The sequence below is a fragment of the Sinocyclocheilus anshuiensis genome, unplaced genomic scaffold (genome assembly GCF_001515605.1).
Source record: "Sinocyclocheilus anshuiensis isolate Anshui unplaced genomic scaffold, SAMN03320099.WGS_v1.1 scaffold944, whole genome shotgun sequence".
NCBI lineage: Eukaryota > Metazoa > Chordata > Actinopteri > Cypriniformes > Cyprinidae > Sinocyclocheilus > Sinocyclocheilus anshuiensis.
In genome coordinates, this window is record NW_015549559.1 from 827,096 (window position 1) to 848,608 (window position 21,513).

A 21,513-nucleotide genomic window follows, 5' to 3' on the forward strand; every position below is an offset into this window, starting at 1 on the left:
TCATGTGAATTGTTTATATTCAAATGAGATGAAGTCAGTGCTCATAACAGTTTTCTATAAAAAGTGTTTTAGTTATGTATGGTGTTTCACTAAACGTTGAGGAAACTTGGAGTCCATAGTTTATTGGCTGTGAGGCCCAAACTGACTCTGGTAAGCTATTGCAAATGTAATACATTTCAGAGGCTGTAAACTGAGAAACTACTTAGCAGGAATGTTCCACCAAAGCTACAACAGTTAGTCAGTCTTGGGGTAATTAATGCACCATGTTTTGATTGTTATGGAATTTAAAACTGCTTTTATGAGTGTAATTTTCAGCCTACACACACTGGAGAACAGACTCAACAAGCTATTGCTCTCCAATTTTGTCATGAACTTCCAACCCACATATTTCTGACTGCCTACAGAAAATGGTGAAACCCTTTGAGTAACAACCTGGATTTGGAATATAATACTGTAGAGGAGAAGTGTAGCAAAACAAAAAAAAGTGTGATGTTCACAAACATGCAGGAGGAAGAGTACATAGAAAGGAGAATATGCACACATATGGAATAAAGGGCTGAAATAAAACATACGGAAGTTAAATAAGAAGGGAAGAGAAGACAGGCACTGAAGAGGCGTTTCCGCTCAAGTCCTCCGGCATTTGTATGTTAATGCTGCCAGCTTCCTCTGCCTATCCTACACAGGATCTTGCTAAGGCATATCGCCTTCAGCAGAGCCTGGCATGAACCTGGCACCAACACCACCTCACACACACAAACACACATCAGTCTGCCCCTTTCTAGCTATTTAGTTATTCATAAGGTGGCATATGTGCCATCCTGACACACAGTACATGACAAATGCCACGTCTAGTCATTTGCTCATGATTGTAGTATGATCGCAAATCTTTGCAGTGAAATCTATCCATTGAGTTATAATTAGTGATGGTGGTAATGGACAGGATGCCAACAAATGTTGTTGATTGAGCTAAAAGGGATAGTTTACCCAAAATTTTAATTCAGCCATTATTTACTCATCCTCATGTTGATGCAAACCTGCATTCTTCTGTGGAACTAAAAGAAGATATTTTGAGACATGTATTAGTGTATTTTAGCCGATAAATGGAATTCAATTGTCACCAAAATTGTTTGGTTACCAACACTTTTTCTTCAATTGTTCAAAATTGCATTGCTTTGAATGCTGGATCTCTGCCTTTGGCACTTGGTTTAGTTTGGTGTGCTAAACACATGTAGCTGGCACTATTAAATTATTGCCATATCAGTGAGAAACAGTGTCACATAACTATGCCAAACCTAACAAACATAAACAACCTCATATTGTGCTGCAATATGTGTGCTATTCTTTTGTACTGAGAGGGTAGTAAATAGAATGTACAATATACCAAATGGTGAGACATATACACTGAAAAAAAAATATGGAGAGAGAGAAAGAGAAAAAGAGAGTGACATTTCTCCCCACATCTCTTCAAACAAACGTGTCCACCAGGAGAGGATTGCATTGTCTAAGCTGTAGCTAAAGCTGGATGCCTTATTCATTGTTTTTAATTGCTCTGTTGATCAATGGTTTTCAACAAAACTCTGTAATAATCATCCCACAATAGATCTGTTACAGTTTCTGACAAGCTGAATAAAATACTGATCAGCACCCTGGGAGATTCAACAGAGGCTTATGAAAAAGAGAAGACAGGAATATTTTGATGCAAACTAAAGTTGTTGTTTTTGCCTTATGATTAAGCAATATCACATGAGAAAGAGAGCTGTCTGAATATCAGCATGGCTGTGATTCGGTCATAGGTAATGACAGTCATGCAAAAGTTACTGTTTTTGAAAGTCTCTTATGTTCACCAAGGCTGCATTCATTTTAAATAAATACAGTAAAACATTAATATCCAGAAATATGATTACAATTTAAAAGTAAATGTTTTCAATTTTAATATTTTTTAAAATGTAATTTATTTCTGCGGTTCTGACCCCAAATTTTTTAACGGTAATCAGAAAAGTTTGCGTCAATTTTCTTTACCATGAAAATAGAGGTCCAAACCAGGTAATTAGGTATTATGTAAAACTGGATTAAACAAGAATTGTTTGACATTGGTACTGCTCACTTTGAGTGTATCTGTAGCTGCTTGTAAGTCACCCTTGTAAGGCATTTGCGAACATCACACAAATGAACGATGGAATCTCCGCATTCCACCAGAAAACTAACATCTCTTCTCAACCATATGAGAGTCGTAAAAGCTGAACCATGGTCGGCCCAGGCGCCAACTTTCCCAAATGAGTTCCTGTCTCGCTCTGCTTATCTTTACAAGAAACACAAGGAGAGAGTGATTTACCAAACCACCTCCGGTGTCGACAAGCACTAGGACAGCAAGAACTGACCCCCCCCATCTGGATTCATTTAAGCAACAGAACGTCAGTAGGTTTCGTGACTGGCTTCAGCATAAATAAACCATCTAATGGACCACAGAACAAAGAACCTGGTATCTGGAAAGATTCCAGCGACAGACACTCCTGGACCCCATGACCGTTTAACGCATAAATTAATAATCCGATAAACAGAAAGCGACAGATTAATAGCCCATGTCCAGCGAGAAGAATGGCAGACCCACACTCGTGACACGGGCATGACCCCAGGACACCTTGACCCTTTTTCCCCCTGCATTCCAAACAAAAGGGACGCATCCTGTTACTACTTTCCAGAAAAGCACGCGTTTCTCCTGTCACAGACAAAGAAACAGAACTTAAACTCTGCAGAACAAAGCAAACTATAACTGAAATGAAATAGCACCTATCACTGACATTTGATGGGAACACGAGACTGACACTTTTCTGTGCATGTCTATTCTATATGTAAATGAACTCAACATCAAAACACCTTCCCTTTTAACAGGTTAAGCCTTACTACAATATACATAATAAAAACCAAGCCATTGCTGTACATTTTGCAAAGCCTTATGAAATTTTAAACAGCCAATCAGGTGGCATTTATTCTCTTTAATCTCCTGGAGGCAGCCAATGGGGAAAGAGCCTTGGGTGAGCAGGGCCCAGCGGGGATCCAGCCTGCGGCTGCTAACACTGCCTGTGCTAAACTAAATACTAAAACACTCAAATTTATGCTTATCTACCACTAAAACTTTCAGCTTTAACTTTATGTTTTGCTTTCACACAGCACATGAAGAGGGATCCAAAAAGCCTTGTTTTATTAAGCAGTGAGGTTGTTGAATATCATTTTATGCATAACCAAAATCTGACTTTATCATCCAAATTCAACAATTCTCAAACCACTAGAGAAGCCAAAACTACAACCAAAGCTCCATGTGAAACTTATCTAACACAAAGAACTGATGCTGAGTAGCATGTAGCATGTCATTCTTACTGATTCACTACAGCCATGAGAAACAGGTCAGACATGAAGACCGCAGAAACATCACTCCGGCATTAGACTGCTCTCCTCTCATCCACGTCTAGAGTCATGCTTCATTTCAAGTGACAGGCCACTTATAAAATACTCATAGCGAAAGCCAGCCCATACTCACGTCCTGAATATATACTGCATTTAAAGAACTTCTTGACAGTTCAAACAAAAATAATGACAAATAAAATAAATAATAATAAAATTTAAATTTTAGTGTATTTTCGTAATTGCTTTGGGCAGCTGAAACATTCTTCAAAATACCTTAGTTTAGTAAATGATGACAGAATTTTCATTGTGGGTGAAATATCCCTGTATTAAAATATATACTGTATAGTATATACTAATATAGAATAAGCACTGCAGGGCATTTTTTTATTATTGTTGTTTTATTTGTAAGGGTACACAAATAAACAAATGCATGACACACTGTATACTTCCAGAAAAAGTACACATTTGTACCTAAAGGGTCCATATTGCTGGTACATAACACCTAAAGTGTACATATTCATACCTAAAAGGCACAAAAGAGTACCTTTTGAAAAGGTACTGCTCCAGTGACAGCTTTTGTACCTTTTTTTCTGAGAGTGTAGCAGAGTTAGCCTATGGTTATTGTCAGCTGCAATTAAGATGTATGTTTCTGGATCAACATCTTTTGTTGGTCTTAGAACAACATTCCTGGCAAACATAGTAATAACGTTCACCATTAACAAGCACTCAAATCTTACTGGTTTACAGGAATATTGTTCTAAGACCAACAAGGATGTTGATTGAGGAAACATGTCCTACTTGGATAAATAATGGCAGGTGAGAGAAATGTAGCATTTAGTCATCACTGTAACTTAGTAGCGTATTATAAGTACTGTAACAGAACCAGACAAACCCTTAAAGGCAGTCATACTCTCAAATAAGCACATGTGCACGCACTTCTGTTGCTCTATCTAAACTGAGATCAACAGCGGCTCATAGGTAGTCCATAAGAATGATCTTGCCCTATAATCTTCATTAGCAAAGCACTTTGAATGATAAAGAAATCCCAAATCAATCTGCTATCAGCACTGAGAGACACAGGTTAAGCACAGAAAAACTATCACTCAATTACTCTCTCTCTCTCTCTCTCCCTTATTCTCTTTCAGTTTTTATTTCTCTCATCATTTTCTATTTCCACACCCCCTGTAGTTTTTCTTTCTTTCTGGTTTGTTCAATTTGCATTTGGTTCTAATTAGTCTGATGCCTCTCCTCTGCTTCTCCTCTGCTTCTCTTCTCTTCTCTTCTCTTCTCTTCTCTTCTCTTCTCTAAAGCTGTGTGCAAATGAGCGTACGTGATGCTGACAGTTTGACAAGGCCCTTAGCCGCGCTGTGGAGTGTGTAACAACAATCATTAGTGAACACCTAAAGCTGGGGAGCCCATTAAAACAGAGGAATAGGACACACACACACACACACGCACACAAATTTACCTGCTCTCATAATGCATGTGTGCACTTTACATACACCACTCACATCTCTAAGCATCCAAAACACATACACACACACACACACACACACACACACCCACAGGGAAGTCAATATCTCTGATTTCCCCTGTCAGCGCTGTGGCAGGCTACCTTAAAGAGACATCAATCTGTGATGTCAGCACTTATCTAATGAAGCCTTTCAGATCGATGGGCACACTGCCCGCTAAACACACTCCCACACACCCAAACACACCAGATGGATGCATTCTCTAATGAATGAACAGACGTAACCATTCCATCTCAGTGCTCAATGATATCATCTTAATGACAGAGAGGGCGGGCACCAAAAGAGCTGGTGTTTTATGTGTTAATTATTATAACTGTACTGATCAGCTAATGACTGTGTGTGTATACGTGTGTGTGTGAGAAAGTGTTTGTAAATAAAGCCGTGTGCTGCAGTGGCATACGCTATCTTTCCGCATCATTAGGCTCGTTGGGCTACATGCTTGTGCAAACACACACACGCATACACACACACACACACACACACACACACACACACACACACACACACACACACACACACCCCCAATCAGATACTCTCATATAACACACTCTTTGTGCTGGCGTGCGGTGATGTAACACATTTACTAGTGCGGCTGATTTACTAGTAGAGCTGCATGCTGGTAGAAATTCTGGCATAAATGCTTAACTAACTTAGACGAGTGCACTTGCACACATTGACCTACCTATCTAAACCAGTGTTTCCCAACTTTTTTTTTAGCCACGGCACAGTTTTGATCAGTAAACAAATCACATGGCACACCACTAAGCACTGAAACATAGCAAAATTGAACAAATATGCATTGCTTCAAATGGCATATTAAAACTGGATATTATATTAAAAGTACTACTCACATTTAACGTGAAACTTGAGCTTAAGTAAGGTAGGAACAGTCCGCCTCTATATATATATATATATATATATATATATATATATCTTTTAGTAATTAAACAGCGTCATCAGAGTTGGTATTGTGGCTTTATATATGATCAGACACTTAACGTTACGAGGCTTTTGACCAGCGAAAGACAGCAATATGTGTTTTGTCCGTCATTAGAACGCCCGCATCTAAGGCAGTAAGTGCATTGCATTTATATCAACTTATAGTTTACAAAGTTTATTGTAGCTATATGGGCGCTCAGTTTTTGTTGTTGAATACATTTGGCCAAAATGTCATGATATAAAAGATGAAGCGCTATGCACATGATATATAAAACAGTACTGTAGCTCTTCTCCACTCTTCAAACAAACAAACAAACACACACACACACACACACACACACACACACACACACCCAGCCTTTATAGACAGTATTTCTTGAGTAACGAGAATGCTGTACTTATTCAAACATCAGTTCTGTATTTAACCTTGCACTGCTAACGAGCAGAGATCTGTCTCCAGACCAGGACTCCAGGGTGGAGTTATGGGGTTTCGCTGACAGTTTGATGATCCAATGGCGTTACGAGGTTTAGTCACAAGCTCTTTTGAATGCATTTCATTGGTTAAATATTTGTAAAACCCACAAACGGATGTAAAGATGACCAATACCACTGATTTAAAATAATAATAATAGCGAAATATAATAGAGATAGAACGTTTTGATCATTTTCACGGCACACCTGACAACCTGTCACAGTACACTAGTCTAAATCTAAACAGGGATATACCATAATTATAACTGTAAATAAAATATAATAAAATAAAATAAAAATATTACTTTTTTCTTTTAAGGACACCCCCAGAAGAACTTTTTCCCCCCGATGCCATATTTAGTAGATTTACGCTCAACATATGATGACTTTTTTTTCTTCTAAGTACGGCAAGATTATAAGCACACAGTCTTTGTGTTCATGTCTTCTACCACGCTACAATCCATCACGCTCCCTAAGGTCGCAAAACTCTGGACTTTTGATAGTACCTAGGACAGCAAAGTCCACTAAAGGAGGTAGAGCTTTTTCGCATTTGGCTCCCAAACTCTGGAATAGCCTTCCTGATAACGTTCGGGGTTCAGACACACTCTCTCTGTTTAAATCTAGATTAAAGACACATCTCTTTGGCCAAGCATTCAAATCGTGAAAAGCGCTATACAAATAAACTTGACTTGACTTGACAGTCTCATAAGCAGTTGTCACAATGGGCTTATCATTAAAGAACATTAAGTTCTCCAGATCACTGTCACTGCGCACACAGCTGTTCTCAAACCTCTTAGACTCTACACAGGACTATAATGGATGAAATACTCATACACAGACTTCTGTCAAAAGTTCATAAAAGCCTGAAGTCCATCTGGAAAATAACTTAGATGATGGTGCTATTGGAAAATTTGGTAACACCAAAAGAAATGGCAGATCACCGAATAGCGATTACAAATGGTGGCTTCAGTAGTCAATTATAACTGACCTATAATTTACAGAAAAACATTAAAAAAATCACTTAATCCCCAAATTTACGCTTCTAATGCAGTCCCCTGCAAAGCATGCTGGGAACTACAGATCCACTACCCAGTTAGTTATGCCAATAAAATATTATTTATGCAGTTTTAACACAAATTAATTAAGTAAACTTTCATTTTAAATATAATAGGCGGAGTTAACACAATGAAATTAAGTTGTTACAAAACTCATTTTAATAAATTTAACTGAACAAGAGGCCCATTTTATACTCTATAAATAAAAATAAATAAATTCTACATTATATATAAATTCTACTGTGGAATAAATAATAGATCACACATATTCTTCTACACACACACAAACAGTTCAATTTACCGCAGCACAAATCCTTTGTGTTCAGATTTGTCACACCAGGCCAACTACAGTCATCAGGAAGACAGCTGCTTATTGATAGTCATCGTGTCTGAACTGCGATTTCACTCACTAGTTTGCATGTCTTTACATCAAGCATTGATTAGCCTGCTGTAGCAGTTTCTGTTAATATTGCTCACCCAAACAAAATCCATACAAGACCTGTGTGTGTGTGTGTGTGTGCGAAAAGAACAGAGACAACCGGGTCAGAGTGAGACACACTGTACTATTAGAACTTTAATTCTCTAAAATACAATAAACACAGCAATGCTGATCTGTGTAAAAACAAACTAACAGCATATACCTGTTTTTTTTTTTCAATAAAATCATATAAAAGGCTAACTGTTATGTTAAAATAGAAAACAACCAAACAAAAATACATATAATAAAGCTATTGTTATGGTTAATTCAGGGTTTGAGGGCTACTGGATATGTGTGAGCTCATTTTTGGATCTGAAAAGAAAAACAAGGCACGTCAGGGGAAGGTCTATTGTTGTCCAGACCAACTCTCATATTTTGTTCAGATATTGGAAAAGACCCCGAGTACCACTTGATATCTCAGACAGAGAGAGTGAAAGAGGAAGACAGACCCCCTGATGAGAGTGAGTGTGCCATCTGATGAAATTTCTCTCAGCAGGATATCAGGGGTCAGAGAAATGTGTAACACCCTCACAAACAGAGATTTGCTCTAATACCACACATAACTAACACATACACAGAGAGATAACAGAAAGCGCACCTGCTCTATGTGTGGAGAGGAAGGTCTAAAGGCAATCTATACAGTATTTTGACAACATGTGTTTTGAAAAACGACCATCTGACCTCTTTCTGAACTACAGGTTTCTATACACACTAAAACAGGAACTGACAACAGGAACAAGTGCAGCTTTTAAAGGGGTCATATGATGCGATTTCAATTTTTCCTTTCTCTTTGAAGTGTTACAAGCTCTTGGTGCATAAAGAAGATCTGTAAAGTTGCAAAGACGTATTTATGTCCCCACTGGATGCAACAAATGCCTCGTTTATAAATGGTTTTAATGTTTTTGTCTCGACGCTCCACACAGCATCACAGTATGGTAAGGGGCGTAACATTTCCGTCACGTGCTTGAGGTATTCGGCCAATCATAATGCACTGGATAGCTGGCCAATCACAGCACACCTCGCTTTTCAGACTGATGAACTTTGTAAAAATCGACGAGTTTCAGAAAGGCGGGGCATAGAGGAGAAACAATAATGTACAGTATGTGGAAAATAATGTTTTTTTTTTACCTTAAACCACATAAACACATTTCATTACACCGAATACACAAAATAATGTTATTTTTAGCAACATCATATGACCCCTTTAAAGGATCAAAATAGAGTGTGACTAAAACAATAACTCAAGACCGGACCTACAAAGAATCTGCACCTGCAGAACTCAGAAACAGCATGCAACCAGCGGTACATTTCAAACGTCAAAGCATAAGTTTTTTATTTTTTGTATACATTTGACTATAAAGTTATGACAAATACGATATTTTCTTTGCCATTATGGGGTGTGCACATATCCACTAGATCAGTGTGAATAAAACATAAAACATTAACATAAAAAAATAGCATAAAATGTGAAAAGTTAAGGAGACTTTGGCAAGGCACTCTCAACTATACAAGGCATGTATAGTGATGTGTGTATATATATATATATATATATAGAGAGAGAGAGAGAGAGAGAGAGAGAGGTGTGATTCTAGTGAATCAGTCACTGTGGGGCATTTTAAGTCTTTTTATAGACTAAAATGTTAATTTAAATGCTGTTTATTACTTTTTTTGGGATTATGTTAACTAATATTAAGTCAAGGTGCAGTTTAAGATTCTCAAAAAAGAGAGGAGAGGAAAAAAAAGAGGTAGAAAGAAGGAAGAATACACTGTAGATTCAACTTAAAGCATCCGGGACCGAGACCTATCAGCATTCATCCCCTCTGTGTGCCATTTCTTTATATAATAACAGATAATGACTCAGGCAGCTGTGTGGGCAGCCTTTAGTGCAGAGAAGACCCATGGGGGCTGCTGGTTTGGCACCGAGCGATCCTCAGAAATAAGTACAGGCAGGCAGGAGGCAGTCTATTGGCCCAGAGTGATGGCTCGCTTGTTGCTTATCGAAGCCCAATAAATCTACACATGGCGGGCGAGATATGAGAATGCCGATCGCATCTACTCCCTTACTCACACACCCATACATATTCTTCAGATTTACCCGGGGACGGAGAGGTTATTTAGCTGAATAAAAAGAGAGAGAGAGAGAGAGAGAGAGAGAAGAATAATAAGCAGTGGGTTGTGAAGTTAAAAAAAAGTCTATATTGAAGAGGAGGAGAGAGAGGCTGATAATACATATATATGGGGAGTAAACAGAGACGCTCTGAGACTCTCAGCAACAAAAAAGCTTTAGAGAAAGATGACGCAATAAACTACAAAATAAAATCCCCTCTCTCTCTGAAAATGCTTTGGATGTGAAGGCGATAGCATTTACCTGCTAAATTGTAAGGGATTCAGCACTTTCGAGGATTGTATGGGGGGGGGGTTTGATATCATCTCACACAGGGCTGTGTGTTCAATAAGTCCCAGGGCTTATTCGGTGCACTGGGGTTTTCAGGTGTTAGCCATATGCTAACAGCTAATATGAGATCTAATCATGGGAGTTCAGACCCTGAGCGTGGGCGTCAATCCCAGCCTAATGCCACCTTATTGCTGTGAGCCTGTTCTGTTTGCCCTGAGCTTGATCCTGAGCTCCGCTCACACCAGCTCACTCCCACCGCCGGGCCTAGCTGCCGCACATGGGGACCGGGGACGAGGGATGAGCGGCGTGACCCCTCCGGGTCTGCTTGTGGTGATGAATAGGCTCGCTGGCTAACACAGGCAGATTACCCCCTTAACAGGGTCTGTTAGAGACGAGTGATGGAGGGATGAAAGGAGGAGTGATAAATGACAGATTTATCTTTCTCTTCCAGCAGAGAGGCCGCCGCGGCAAGAGCAATAAAGCGACCGGCGAGAGAGATGACGGAGACAATTATGTCAAGCCCAGCTGTCAATCACGACGATGAGAGAAAGAGCGTGTGTGTGTGTGTGTTGACGTGTGGCCCTGGCAGGGGGCTCGTAGCGGGGTGACAGGTGGGCATAATACTCTCATCACTCTTCCTCTGGTTGTCATGGCGTCAGAAGTGGCCCTGGGCGCCACGGCGACCGCTGCTTGAGCCTCCAATCTCACGGAAATATTCCTAAACTGCAATTTTTCATATTTCCCTGTATGCATAAAGAGATGAAAGATTACCCCATCGTTTGTATTGTCTCTGATGCTCCGATATTAGTTTATCCACTGCACCTAGGATTGCTTCCCTAAGCAAGACAGATCAGCACGGGGAAGGAGGGCAATATTCAGCCAAACATATTCAGCTCATCTTTTATACGCTGCATTTTTTGAACAGACACAGGTATGAAATGGGTGTCTAAACAAGACTGCTATGAAAGCTAAATGGAAAGAGTGAGACAGAGAGAGAAAGAGAAGGTGAGAGAGAAAGCGGAAAAAAATAAATTGTTTCTTTTTGAGAATTCTAATTGCGAGGCAATTTGTGGCATTGCGATTTTTTGGGTGTATGTGTGGTTTTGCCAACAATTTTTCGCATACTGTAGGTAACCAATCTTCATATTAATTCCTGCTGTAGTTATCGAACTTTCATGAAAATGGAAATTAAAGCAGAACTGATTTCAAGAATCAATTTGAAGGAGGGAAAAACAAATACATTTCCAACTAAAAGGCTCCAGTGATTTATGCGATGTTTGCACTGTGTGCCAGTGCTGGCTCTTTTTTGCTGGAAAAGGAGGATGAGAAGGACAGAGGATGAGGAAAGAAAGAGAACGAGTGCATTTTGGGTCAAAGAAAGTGTTGCAATTCTTCTCCACCCAGCCAAGTGTAAAACTCATTAAACAATGCATAATGCCTTTAATCAAATCAATGGCGAAAGCAACTCCAAACTGATGGCTCCTATGAAAACTTACACAAAGCATAGAGAATTTCTCATTTATTTATGAAACATCAACTAAGATGGAGAAATTATCTCCAAAATGAGCTTAATTGTGCTTTTGCGTTCGGATCGATATCGCAGTGGAAAAAGAAAACAAAGCACAAAGGTGAAAAAGACAAACGGAAAAGGTGATGGAGTTGAAGGGATATCGGCGTTCTCTCAAGGCTGAGAGGAGTTCATGCAGGATTTGCTGTAACTAATTATTAATGGGACTGAACAGATGATGTGGTAATAGGTATAGAGCTAGACGCATTTTGTGGCCACTCATCCTGATCTTCCAAATGAGAAACCAGCCGCCACAAAACAACTGAACCAAAAAGATCACAATGAAGAAGACTTCCAAATGAAAACGATAATCACATCTCTACAGTTTGAAGTTTTTCCAAGCATTCAACAACTTAATCCTACACCTTTTATTTAACAAAGTGCTTAGGTATGACTGGCAATTTATAGCAACAACTTCAGGAGTTGTCAGACTTTCTGATGCCATGGGCCCCTAAATGTGATAATCTCCTTCTTACAAAAAGCTATACATTACATATTACATTTGGAATATTTTAAAGAAAAAGAGTATATTAGTAGTAGTATTATCTAACATTAATATTATGATATGTCTTATTTATAATCTGGTTAATGATATGATATGATATGATATGATATGATATGATATGATATATGATATGATATGATATGATATAATAATATAACATAATATAATTTATTTTTTGATGCCTCAAATGCGATGATCACCATGTGATTATCTATACTATATATTGAGTATCATAAGAAAAATAACATTAGTATTCTTTTTATAAAAATATAACATGATATATTCAGATTATACAGTAGTTAGTTTTTAAAAAGGGCTGTGAATAGAATAACTGTGATGATCAGTCTCATGTGTTTAGACATCAGACTGAAAAATGAATGTGAAAAATGTATAATTTAATGTTTTAAAAATATGTTTAATGTTTTAAAGATACAATGCTACTATTGACAGCTCTAAAATATATATTTTGACAATATCAATAATTTCTACAATATCTTATACAATAAAATGATTAATTACTGATATTTTAATTCAATTTTTAACTCAATATTTCTGTAAACCCAATACAATCTTTAAACCCCAAGCACCCCAGAGCCTAAAACATAAAACATCCACCCTGGGGACATAAAAGTTTTGTCCTGTCAAATCAAGTGATATGCTTAAATGATCAGTAACCATTTCACAGCAGTGAAATCGGTATGTAATTCCAGCCAATCAAATACAACTAATGTAACAATGCTCAAAGTATAGGCAGAACTACCACACACACTACTTCTTGATTTAGTGTGAGGTGTTGACAGACTGGTGTGCTGCTGGGGGTTGCCGTGGTAATTACTAGCGCCTAGCTGCAGATGCTAAGGAGCGCAGGACCCTCGCATCCATCCCAGCATTACGGCAGCGATAACCCCGCATCTGTGTCTCACATCACCCCTCTCTTTGTTAATAGGCCAGGCCTTCATTTTTTACCGCTGACAGCGATGCTATTCCTGTCATTTAGCCACATCTGCTTAGGAAAAGAAAAGGAGAGGGAGGAGGAGAGTGTGTGTGCATATGTGTATGTGTGTGTAAGAGAGCGGTAAGCACTTTAATTAATTGTGGAGAGATTACATGGTTCTCCAAGCGTGGAGTTTGTCATCAGAAGCCATTACATAGATCCATTAGCCGTTTCTCCACAGTGTCAAGACTCATTTGGAGGGGAGCGGTAAGTTTGAAGACAGACAGAAGAGTGAAGCTTATGATGAGGGACGCTGGGTTGGGAAAAAAGACACCTACAATTAGCCAGAGAGTGATATGTAAACAAATATGTCCTCCCTATCCAGGCGACGCTTTATCAACTGTCACTCAAAACAGACAGGCAATGACTCGTCCAGCTAAAGCCTCAGGATGGGATCTTAGTGGGGATCTTCTCAGTGGGCCTCGCCTGACAAATGATGCAGTGTTTTCTTTATCACACAGCGATGAGCTGAACGCCATCATTCTGAGTGATACGGATGGAAGGAGATAAGACGAGCTTCCTCCTGGGTCAGGACCTCAACTCTATAGCTATACATATTCACCTCAGGACACCAACTTCTCATATAACCATACCTGTGATTGAGCCAAACCTGACGACCAGTCACTGTAGGACAGACACATCTGTGCAGTTAAAACTGTTCTGCTTCAGAGGTTCTCAAACTTTTCAGGCCAAAACCACCATTGATCAAATCAGAATAACAAAGCACCAGCCAAGGCTCAAAAGTGAGTTTTAGTTTTTCCTGCTACCGTGTTCAGTGCAGTAGTTTTCTACTTGCCTTGCCTACATTTTTTTCATAAATTACTTATTTCATAAAAAATTATTATCCTTTTTTCAATATAATTCATTATGCAGTAAAAATTAAAATATTAACAGCTTTTTAAAAAATATTTATTATTATGCATGAAAACTTTTATTCAGCAAGTATGCATTTATCAACAGTGACAGTAAAAACTATAATGTTACAATTAAAAACAAACAAAACACTCTCTATCAAAGAATCCTGGAGAGAAAGAAGAAGATTAATAAAAATATTAATCACCAAAACTGTTTTCAACATTGATAATAATAATAAGGGATATTTCTTAAACCCCAAATCAGCATATTTGTTTCTGAATGATCATGTGACACTGAAGACTGGAGTTATGACTGCTGAAAATTCAGCTTTTCCATCACAGGAATAAATTACATTATAAAATATATTTTAAATTGTAATAATATTTTACAATTTGACTGTGTTTACTTGATGAAATAAATGAAGCCTTAGTGAACAAAGGAGACGTCTTTCAAAAACAAAATCTTAGTGGCAGCAAACTTTTTAAGTATAGTGTTATTAAGATATTAGTCAACTAATCTGTGATTTGCCTAAACAATTAGTAGAGTAATTGTTCTTAAAGGATAGTTTACTCAGTAATGAAAAGTCTGTCATACACTAACTTTCATGTCGTTCCAAACCTATACAACTTTCCTGTGAAACAAACAAAGATGATATTAAAAAAAAAAGTCAGTGTTTTTTATCAATACAAAATAGGGTCCAGTTGTTTGGACCCCCAACATTTTCCAAAAGGTCTTCTTTTGTGTTCTACATGAGAAAGTCATACAGGATTGAAACAACATGCAAGTGAAGTGACGTGTGGCCAAGTATGGTGACCCATACTCGGAATTTGTGCTTTGCATTTAATCCATCCAAGTGCGCACACACAGCAGTGGGCAGCCATTTTTGCTGCGGCGCCCGGGGAGCAGTTGGGGGTTTGGTGCCTTGCTCAAGGGTCTCACCTCAGTCATGGTATTGAGGGTGGAAGAGAGTGCTGGTTATTCACTCCCCCCCACCGACAATTCCTGTCGGATATGAGACTCGAACCCGCAACCTTTGGGTTACAAGCCACGACTGCCCCTAATGAGGGTGAGTAAATGATGACAGAAGTTTTATTTTTGGGTATCCCTTTAACTAGAAGCCCAGGTTAGCCTGACCCCATTTCCACTCATTTCTAAAGGGATTTTAATAATACTGGGTTTTTCACATGCCTAGTAAGAAGAGTCAGTGGGTCCTGAGGACAGAGGAAGCGTTTAGCACAAAGGAACACACCCACTCGATCCGTCCATACAGCATGGCCAGGAAACAGCAGAGCACAGCTAATCTCCACACTCCCCCATAAGCCATGCTCTAATTGGCCACACAGAGCGCAAATGCTGGAGAGAGAAAAGGGAAACCAAAATGAACAACTGCAGAACTTTATAGTACAAGAGCAGAGAGAGAGATATGAGAGAGACTGCATCGCACCAGTCAGTAGGCCAGCTGCAAACCAGGCCTTCCTCTCCTGTCTCTGACACACCGTCTCCCACTGCGTTCCTCATAATTGGCCCTTATCCTTGCTCCTAGCATATGAGCATGCAACCGCAGATTCCTCCTCTCACCACAATTAAAACAAGCATAAAAAGGTGGCACAAATAAACACTACACGCACAAACCCATTCTGGGACACTGGGATATCCAAGAAACCCAACAAAACTAGACGACACCCTCAGCAACATATAGATGGATAGACAGATGGAGAAAGAAAGAGATAGTACATCTGTCGATAGTTTATAACTTTTCCAAAGATGAAAATGAGAATATTGTTAATGAGCTCGCATGATCACATGATATTTCACTAGATATTTAACAACAAGCTTCTTTGGGTTTACAGACCACTGGAATATGCCTGTTTGGAGAAAGAATAAAGAAAATGTGTTTTTTTATTGCAGCTCTACACTTTGTGCATGCTGTTTGTTTATCACTATTTATTTGTCTCAAACTAATTTTGGCACGTTTGTTTTTCCAGAGAAACATAAGTTTCCTCTGTCCTGGTTTCTACACATTCTGTCCTACTTTTCATTCCATTTTCACTCCAAGATTCCAAATGTAACTTTTATTTAACTAATTTATTTCATTTAAATGATAATCTGCATGAAATGCGCAAACACCAATGACGTTTAACATCTGACAACCCATATTGACGCACCATATCTGAATGTGAATACGATTTGAAATCCATGGCAGAGGGGGAATTTCGACTGACCCTACAAAATATATACTTTTTTTTTTTTTTTACTATATGGAAAAGAGCAGCCAGGATATTCTTCAAAACATGACATGATGGTGAGTAAATGATTTTAATGACAGTTTTGGTCAAATTATTCCTTTAACCAGATTTGGAAGGACAACAGAAAGTAGAGTTAAACAAACAACATGTCTGCTCTCTTCTAATTTTGTGTCTTTTATCTGTAATTCTCTTTTTCTCAAAGATGTGGAAAGTTGGGTTTGTTGACATCTCACTAAACTCTGGTTCAGAGTGAACCTGTAATTACACCCCATGTATCTCCACCTTAAACACTGTTTAACAGCAAAAATATGTCAATATGTCACAAATGCCAAAATGAGGTAGCTATTCACTGCAGTGCTTTAACTTACCCAGAGGAATGTAGGGAAGGGCAGCAAAGAAAAAGAAAACAAGATTGTATAATTGTCATGATGACCATCTTAGCCTGAGGCCTGCGCTTGTGCTCGATCCCAGTAAATGGCAGCATTCTTCACCTGAGAACATTCCCAACAAAAGGGCCAAACGCAAATCAGGCCTAACAACTCACCTGGATTCAATGACATATGATAAATATATCACACAACTCTTCATTCATTCATTCATTCATTCACCAGTTCTATTCAGATCATCATCTTGTACGTTCATTGACTCATTCTTCCTCTAAAGTCTGGATCACACTGACAGTGATTTTATCACTGGAGTTCGCTAGTAACTGTTCCTGCAGCAACACGCCGTAATATTACTTGTGGGCTGCTTAGTTGACCATAGTTGTAGAAAATCTGATTATATATAGTACACAAATAAATTGCAGGTAAACGTAAAAAAAAAAATGTTATTAAATTTTGACAAAAGATCGGTTTACTTCATACTAAAAATTAACATGCTGGAGGGGTGTTTATAAAATATAAATAACATATTTCAGCAGAACAATTCATAAATATCATGAATGCAATTATGACTATCAATATACGAATGAAGCTCACTCAGAATGCTAAATTGCATACAATGCATACATTTTTTAAATATATTTAGGGAGGTATCGAAATTCAAAATCTCCAATTTAAATAATCTAAGAATTATTTTCATATTATGGCTGATAATCAATAAAAGGCCAATAAAATAAAAATTCTATCCTATTTTATAAAAATAAATTAGAAATAAGACTAAAAACGAAAATAATTGTTTTAAATGCTGCATCATTATAATGATGTTTTAAATGCATCACAGCATTATAATGTACATAATGAAAAATGAATATTTATTAGTGTTTTTAAAATTAATATTTATTTATTAGCGTTTTTAAAGATCAACTTTAAGTGTGTTTGGTAAATAATAGTTTAATAATTGTAATTTCGGTTGATAACCGATATGGCACTGATATATTGTGCATTCCTAATTATATCCCCTGTACAGTATGTGACAGGAGAAAAAAAAATCCTCCAACTCTGTTCAGTTGCTAGATACAAAGACACCACCAACAGACGTTGTTGCTCATGTTGCTGGACACAATCATCTCTCACTGAAAATGAATGACTTCTTGTCACTTTGCCGCCACACGACACTGTCAGTGTAAACACCATTTAAAGTAGACAGAGTGAATATTGATTCATGATAAATGCTTTTTCTTAAAGTGTGAAAACACATGAAAGAGTCATAGATACTGTAACTGCTCCGTGACAAAGCAGCATCCAAAGTAAATAAATGTGAGAGTGAAAGACAGCATGAGAGAGAGAGACAGAGAGGACAGACAGCAGAGCAGGAGAAGAAGAAGTGAAATGAAGACAATGGCAGTTTGCTGTATGAGGGGATTAGGTGTGATGTGACAGTGGGATCAGTGTTTCACCGCGAGACTGAGACAAAGACGCCGTGCCTCTGACACTTCCTTGCTTTAATCGCTGAAGGAAGAAATTACCGATAGTGAGTGTATGTGTGAGCGCATGTATAGAGGGAAAGATTTAAAAAACACAAAAAATGAACCAGAGAGAGAGAAGGAGAGAGAGAGTCTGTGTATCACACTATCATAAAAGGCAGCTGCGTCTCTTCTCACTCGCTCGAGCATCCCCAACACTTCCACTTGCAACTCCAGGCGATCAGTCTTCAAACGCAGCACTCATCTCAGCAGCTGTCACAGCGTATAAAACCCCGTAGCTTTACATCCTTCCAGAGTCTGCGTGTAAACACGCGCTGGGGTTGCTTGCGCGAAACGACGTTTGTGAATTTTGACCTGCTTTTGATGTGAACGCAGATGGCTTGGAGGCAAAGAGACTCCGACTCGCTCTCCACGGGCTACTAAATCAACTCTTTAACTTGTGAAATCTGAATACAAGCTCCTACACCAGAACTCCAGCAAGAAAGCATTGCGGTGCTGAGCATATTAGCGTAGCATCGCGGGACAACTAGCGCTAATCGTTTCCAGGTAATCAAATGAGCACGCTGTCCGTCGAGACGCTCGAGTCAGGTGTTCCGGCGTACTCGGGATGGGCCTGCTAAATGGAAAACAGAAAAAAAGGATCAATGGAAAGCTGTGAATTCCTGTCAGCGCTGATATGATGAGAAAGTGCTAATTAGCTTAACAGGACCCCTCCTGTTTGACCGCTAACAGGCTAATGTAGCATAATCGCGCTTGAGGCCTGGCAGGGTTAACCTTGACCCGACTCCTATTCTCTCGGCCTCAGCTAATCAATTCTACACTGCAGCTGGGGTCGTGAGTGTCACATCTCTCATTGCAAACAAACGCGCACACTTACTGCATCCTAATGGAGCTGCATTTGCCCCAAATCGATTGAGGACATGAGGGAAGTGAACCAGCGGGTGCTCATCTGAACAAAAAAACGACCACAACACGACAGGGTATGGATGCCAAATCTTAGCCTCAGATCAATGCTCAAGTACATGACCAAATACACTCTTAGGTAAATTAAGGTTCCAAAAAGGTTTGATTCCATAGAACAAGCATTCCCAAACATTTTTGTTGGCTAAAATGTATACTTAATAATTATAAGAATAATAATTTTATTTTACACAAGTTACATCACTAATATTTATTTCTTTAATAATCTACTTTCAAAGTCTTTAACATTTTAAATCCTCCAGTTTTTATTTTGGCAGAATACTGGTGAAATTATGCAAACTTCTGTCCACAAAAATTAGACAGAAATTATGCAAATGTATAAATAAAGTAAAACTAGCATTCTCAAATGCACACTAAAATCCTAGCACATGCAGAGATGGGGTCCACTACATTTACTGTGAACCGAGAAGCTCTGAACACTGGATCATGAGCTGCTTGCCACATTTCACATTTCAAACACAGTGCATCAGATGATATAGTTATTTAATTAAATTGCAGCTTTTGATTTGAAGCTATATCGTGATTATAGTGCAGTCCCATTTATTTATTTTAATTTTTCATTCAATATAATTAATTATTCGATTTTCATCAACTCACAACCCCCTGTAGTTCCACCACAAAACCCCATTTGGGAAACCCTACCATAAAAGAACCATTTTGGGCTCCACAAAAAAAAAAAAAAAAAAACGGAGAGAAACCTTTTTAGTGAACAGTCCTCAAAAGAAACATTTGTGTGTGTGTGTGTGTGTAAACCTGTTAATGATCAAAAGCAACTTGTTTCTGCTATAAGGAACCTTTTGTGCAATGGAAAGGCTAACATTTCTTCATGGGACCACAGATGCTAATAAAGAATTAAAATTGTTTAGAGTGTACTACAGAAAAATGAGCTGTGTTCACTTTTGTTTGCTGTTGTCCTCATTAAAACATTTAAGAGCAGTCTATCATTCCAGCCCAAATGTGTCCTTTTTTTTTTTCTAAATCTTTACTTCAGACTGCCAGGAGGAGGAAGCAAGAGCAGACCGCTAAAAAGATTCATCCAATCAATCCGGTCGGTTAATTCCCCCTCACCTCCAGTGGACCCGCTGTGGATGGCAATATTCCGTTTAGATTAATTCTGTTTAATACTAATTGGTCCTTGAGCCGTGAGGACTCCAGGGATTGGCTCCCTTCGGTCCACTCTCGGAGGGCGCAGCCACCATTGGAGGGCTGCTGATGAGTAGACCATTTGATCAACGCAAACACGCTGCCAAAAGTCCCCCAGGGCAGAAGCACACCCAGTAATTAACTCTCACACAATCCATAATTGCCATGTTTACATTTACTCCATCTGAAACAGAGAGCCTGCGAAGATGGAGGGAGGGCGACAAGAAAAGAAAAATCAAAGAGGAAAAGGAAAATACTCGCACATTAAAAGGTGCAAAATTCATATTAAAATCTGTCTTTCTGTGAGTGTCTCTCTCCCTCTCGCCGTCTCTCTTCAATAAGCTCAGCGGGCTGGTTGGCGGTATTCTGCCCATCATTTATTTATTTTTTAGAGATAGTCCTATTAATTTCCCCCTCGCTTTCAAATGCTGCGGCGCGCAGCGGTGTGGACAGATCCCACGTCCCCGGGGTGCTCCTCGAGGAAAGATATAAATGACCCAAATAAAGAGGGCTTTTGAAGGCTGCCGAGAGGCGCCGGCACCATTAAAACTAAATGAAGTGTTTATTAGCCATGCCGACAGCACTCTCAGCTCGAACAGATCAAGAGCCGTTACAGTTAATGTGCTCCCCCCCTGCAATACGCACCCGTTTGTTTAGTTCTGCCAGTGGGCCTGAAAAACCAAAGGATGGCACGCATACTATCTCCATTCCTAACCCTAATCATAATCTGTGAGACTTATTGCTTTAAATTAAGTTTTACTGTAAATTGCAGGCTTTATGTACGAAGACTGATGTTAGATGCAAACTACTTTTGAAGTCTGAGGCTGTAATTATAGCCCAGTACAATTATCTCAGCGCATTAATAGCAGTAGATCACATGTCTCAATAAGGACAGAGTGGAATTAATCAGTAGGTAGCGCTGTGTGTGTTTTTGTGCAGTCAAGTTAATATAATGCTTCCAAACACAAAGTGGACACAATGTCTCAATGGCAATACATGAATAAATATACACAACATAATCAGTTGCTTTGAAACTATTAATAAAGCAATAATTTTAGCATGTGTTGTTTACTATAATGCATT

The 21,513-nt window shown here is 38.7% G+C and overlaps 1 protein-coding gene across 3 annotated transcripts in view; it reads right to left on the reverse strand.

The window, feature by feature from the left end:
• The window catches only part of LOC107657113 (alpha-ketoglutarate-dependent dioxygenase FTO-like), a 189,365-nt gene that overhangs the window by 46,599 nt on the left and 121,253 nt on the right, over window positions 1-21,513 (reverse strand). Inside the window, exon 9 of one of the 3 annotated variants that reach the window (XM_016445126.1) lies at window positions 4,652-4,767. The exons of the other annotated variants lie outside the window; for them this stretch is intronic. Coding sequence (XP_016300612.1) covers window positions 4,707-4,767 — 61 coding nt within the window. The 3' untranslated portion in view covers window positions 4,652-4,706. Of the gene's footprint in view, window positions 1-4,651; window positions 4,768-21,513 lie in introns of those variants that run through there. 3 annotated transcript variants of the gene reach the window in all.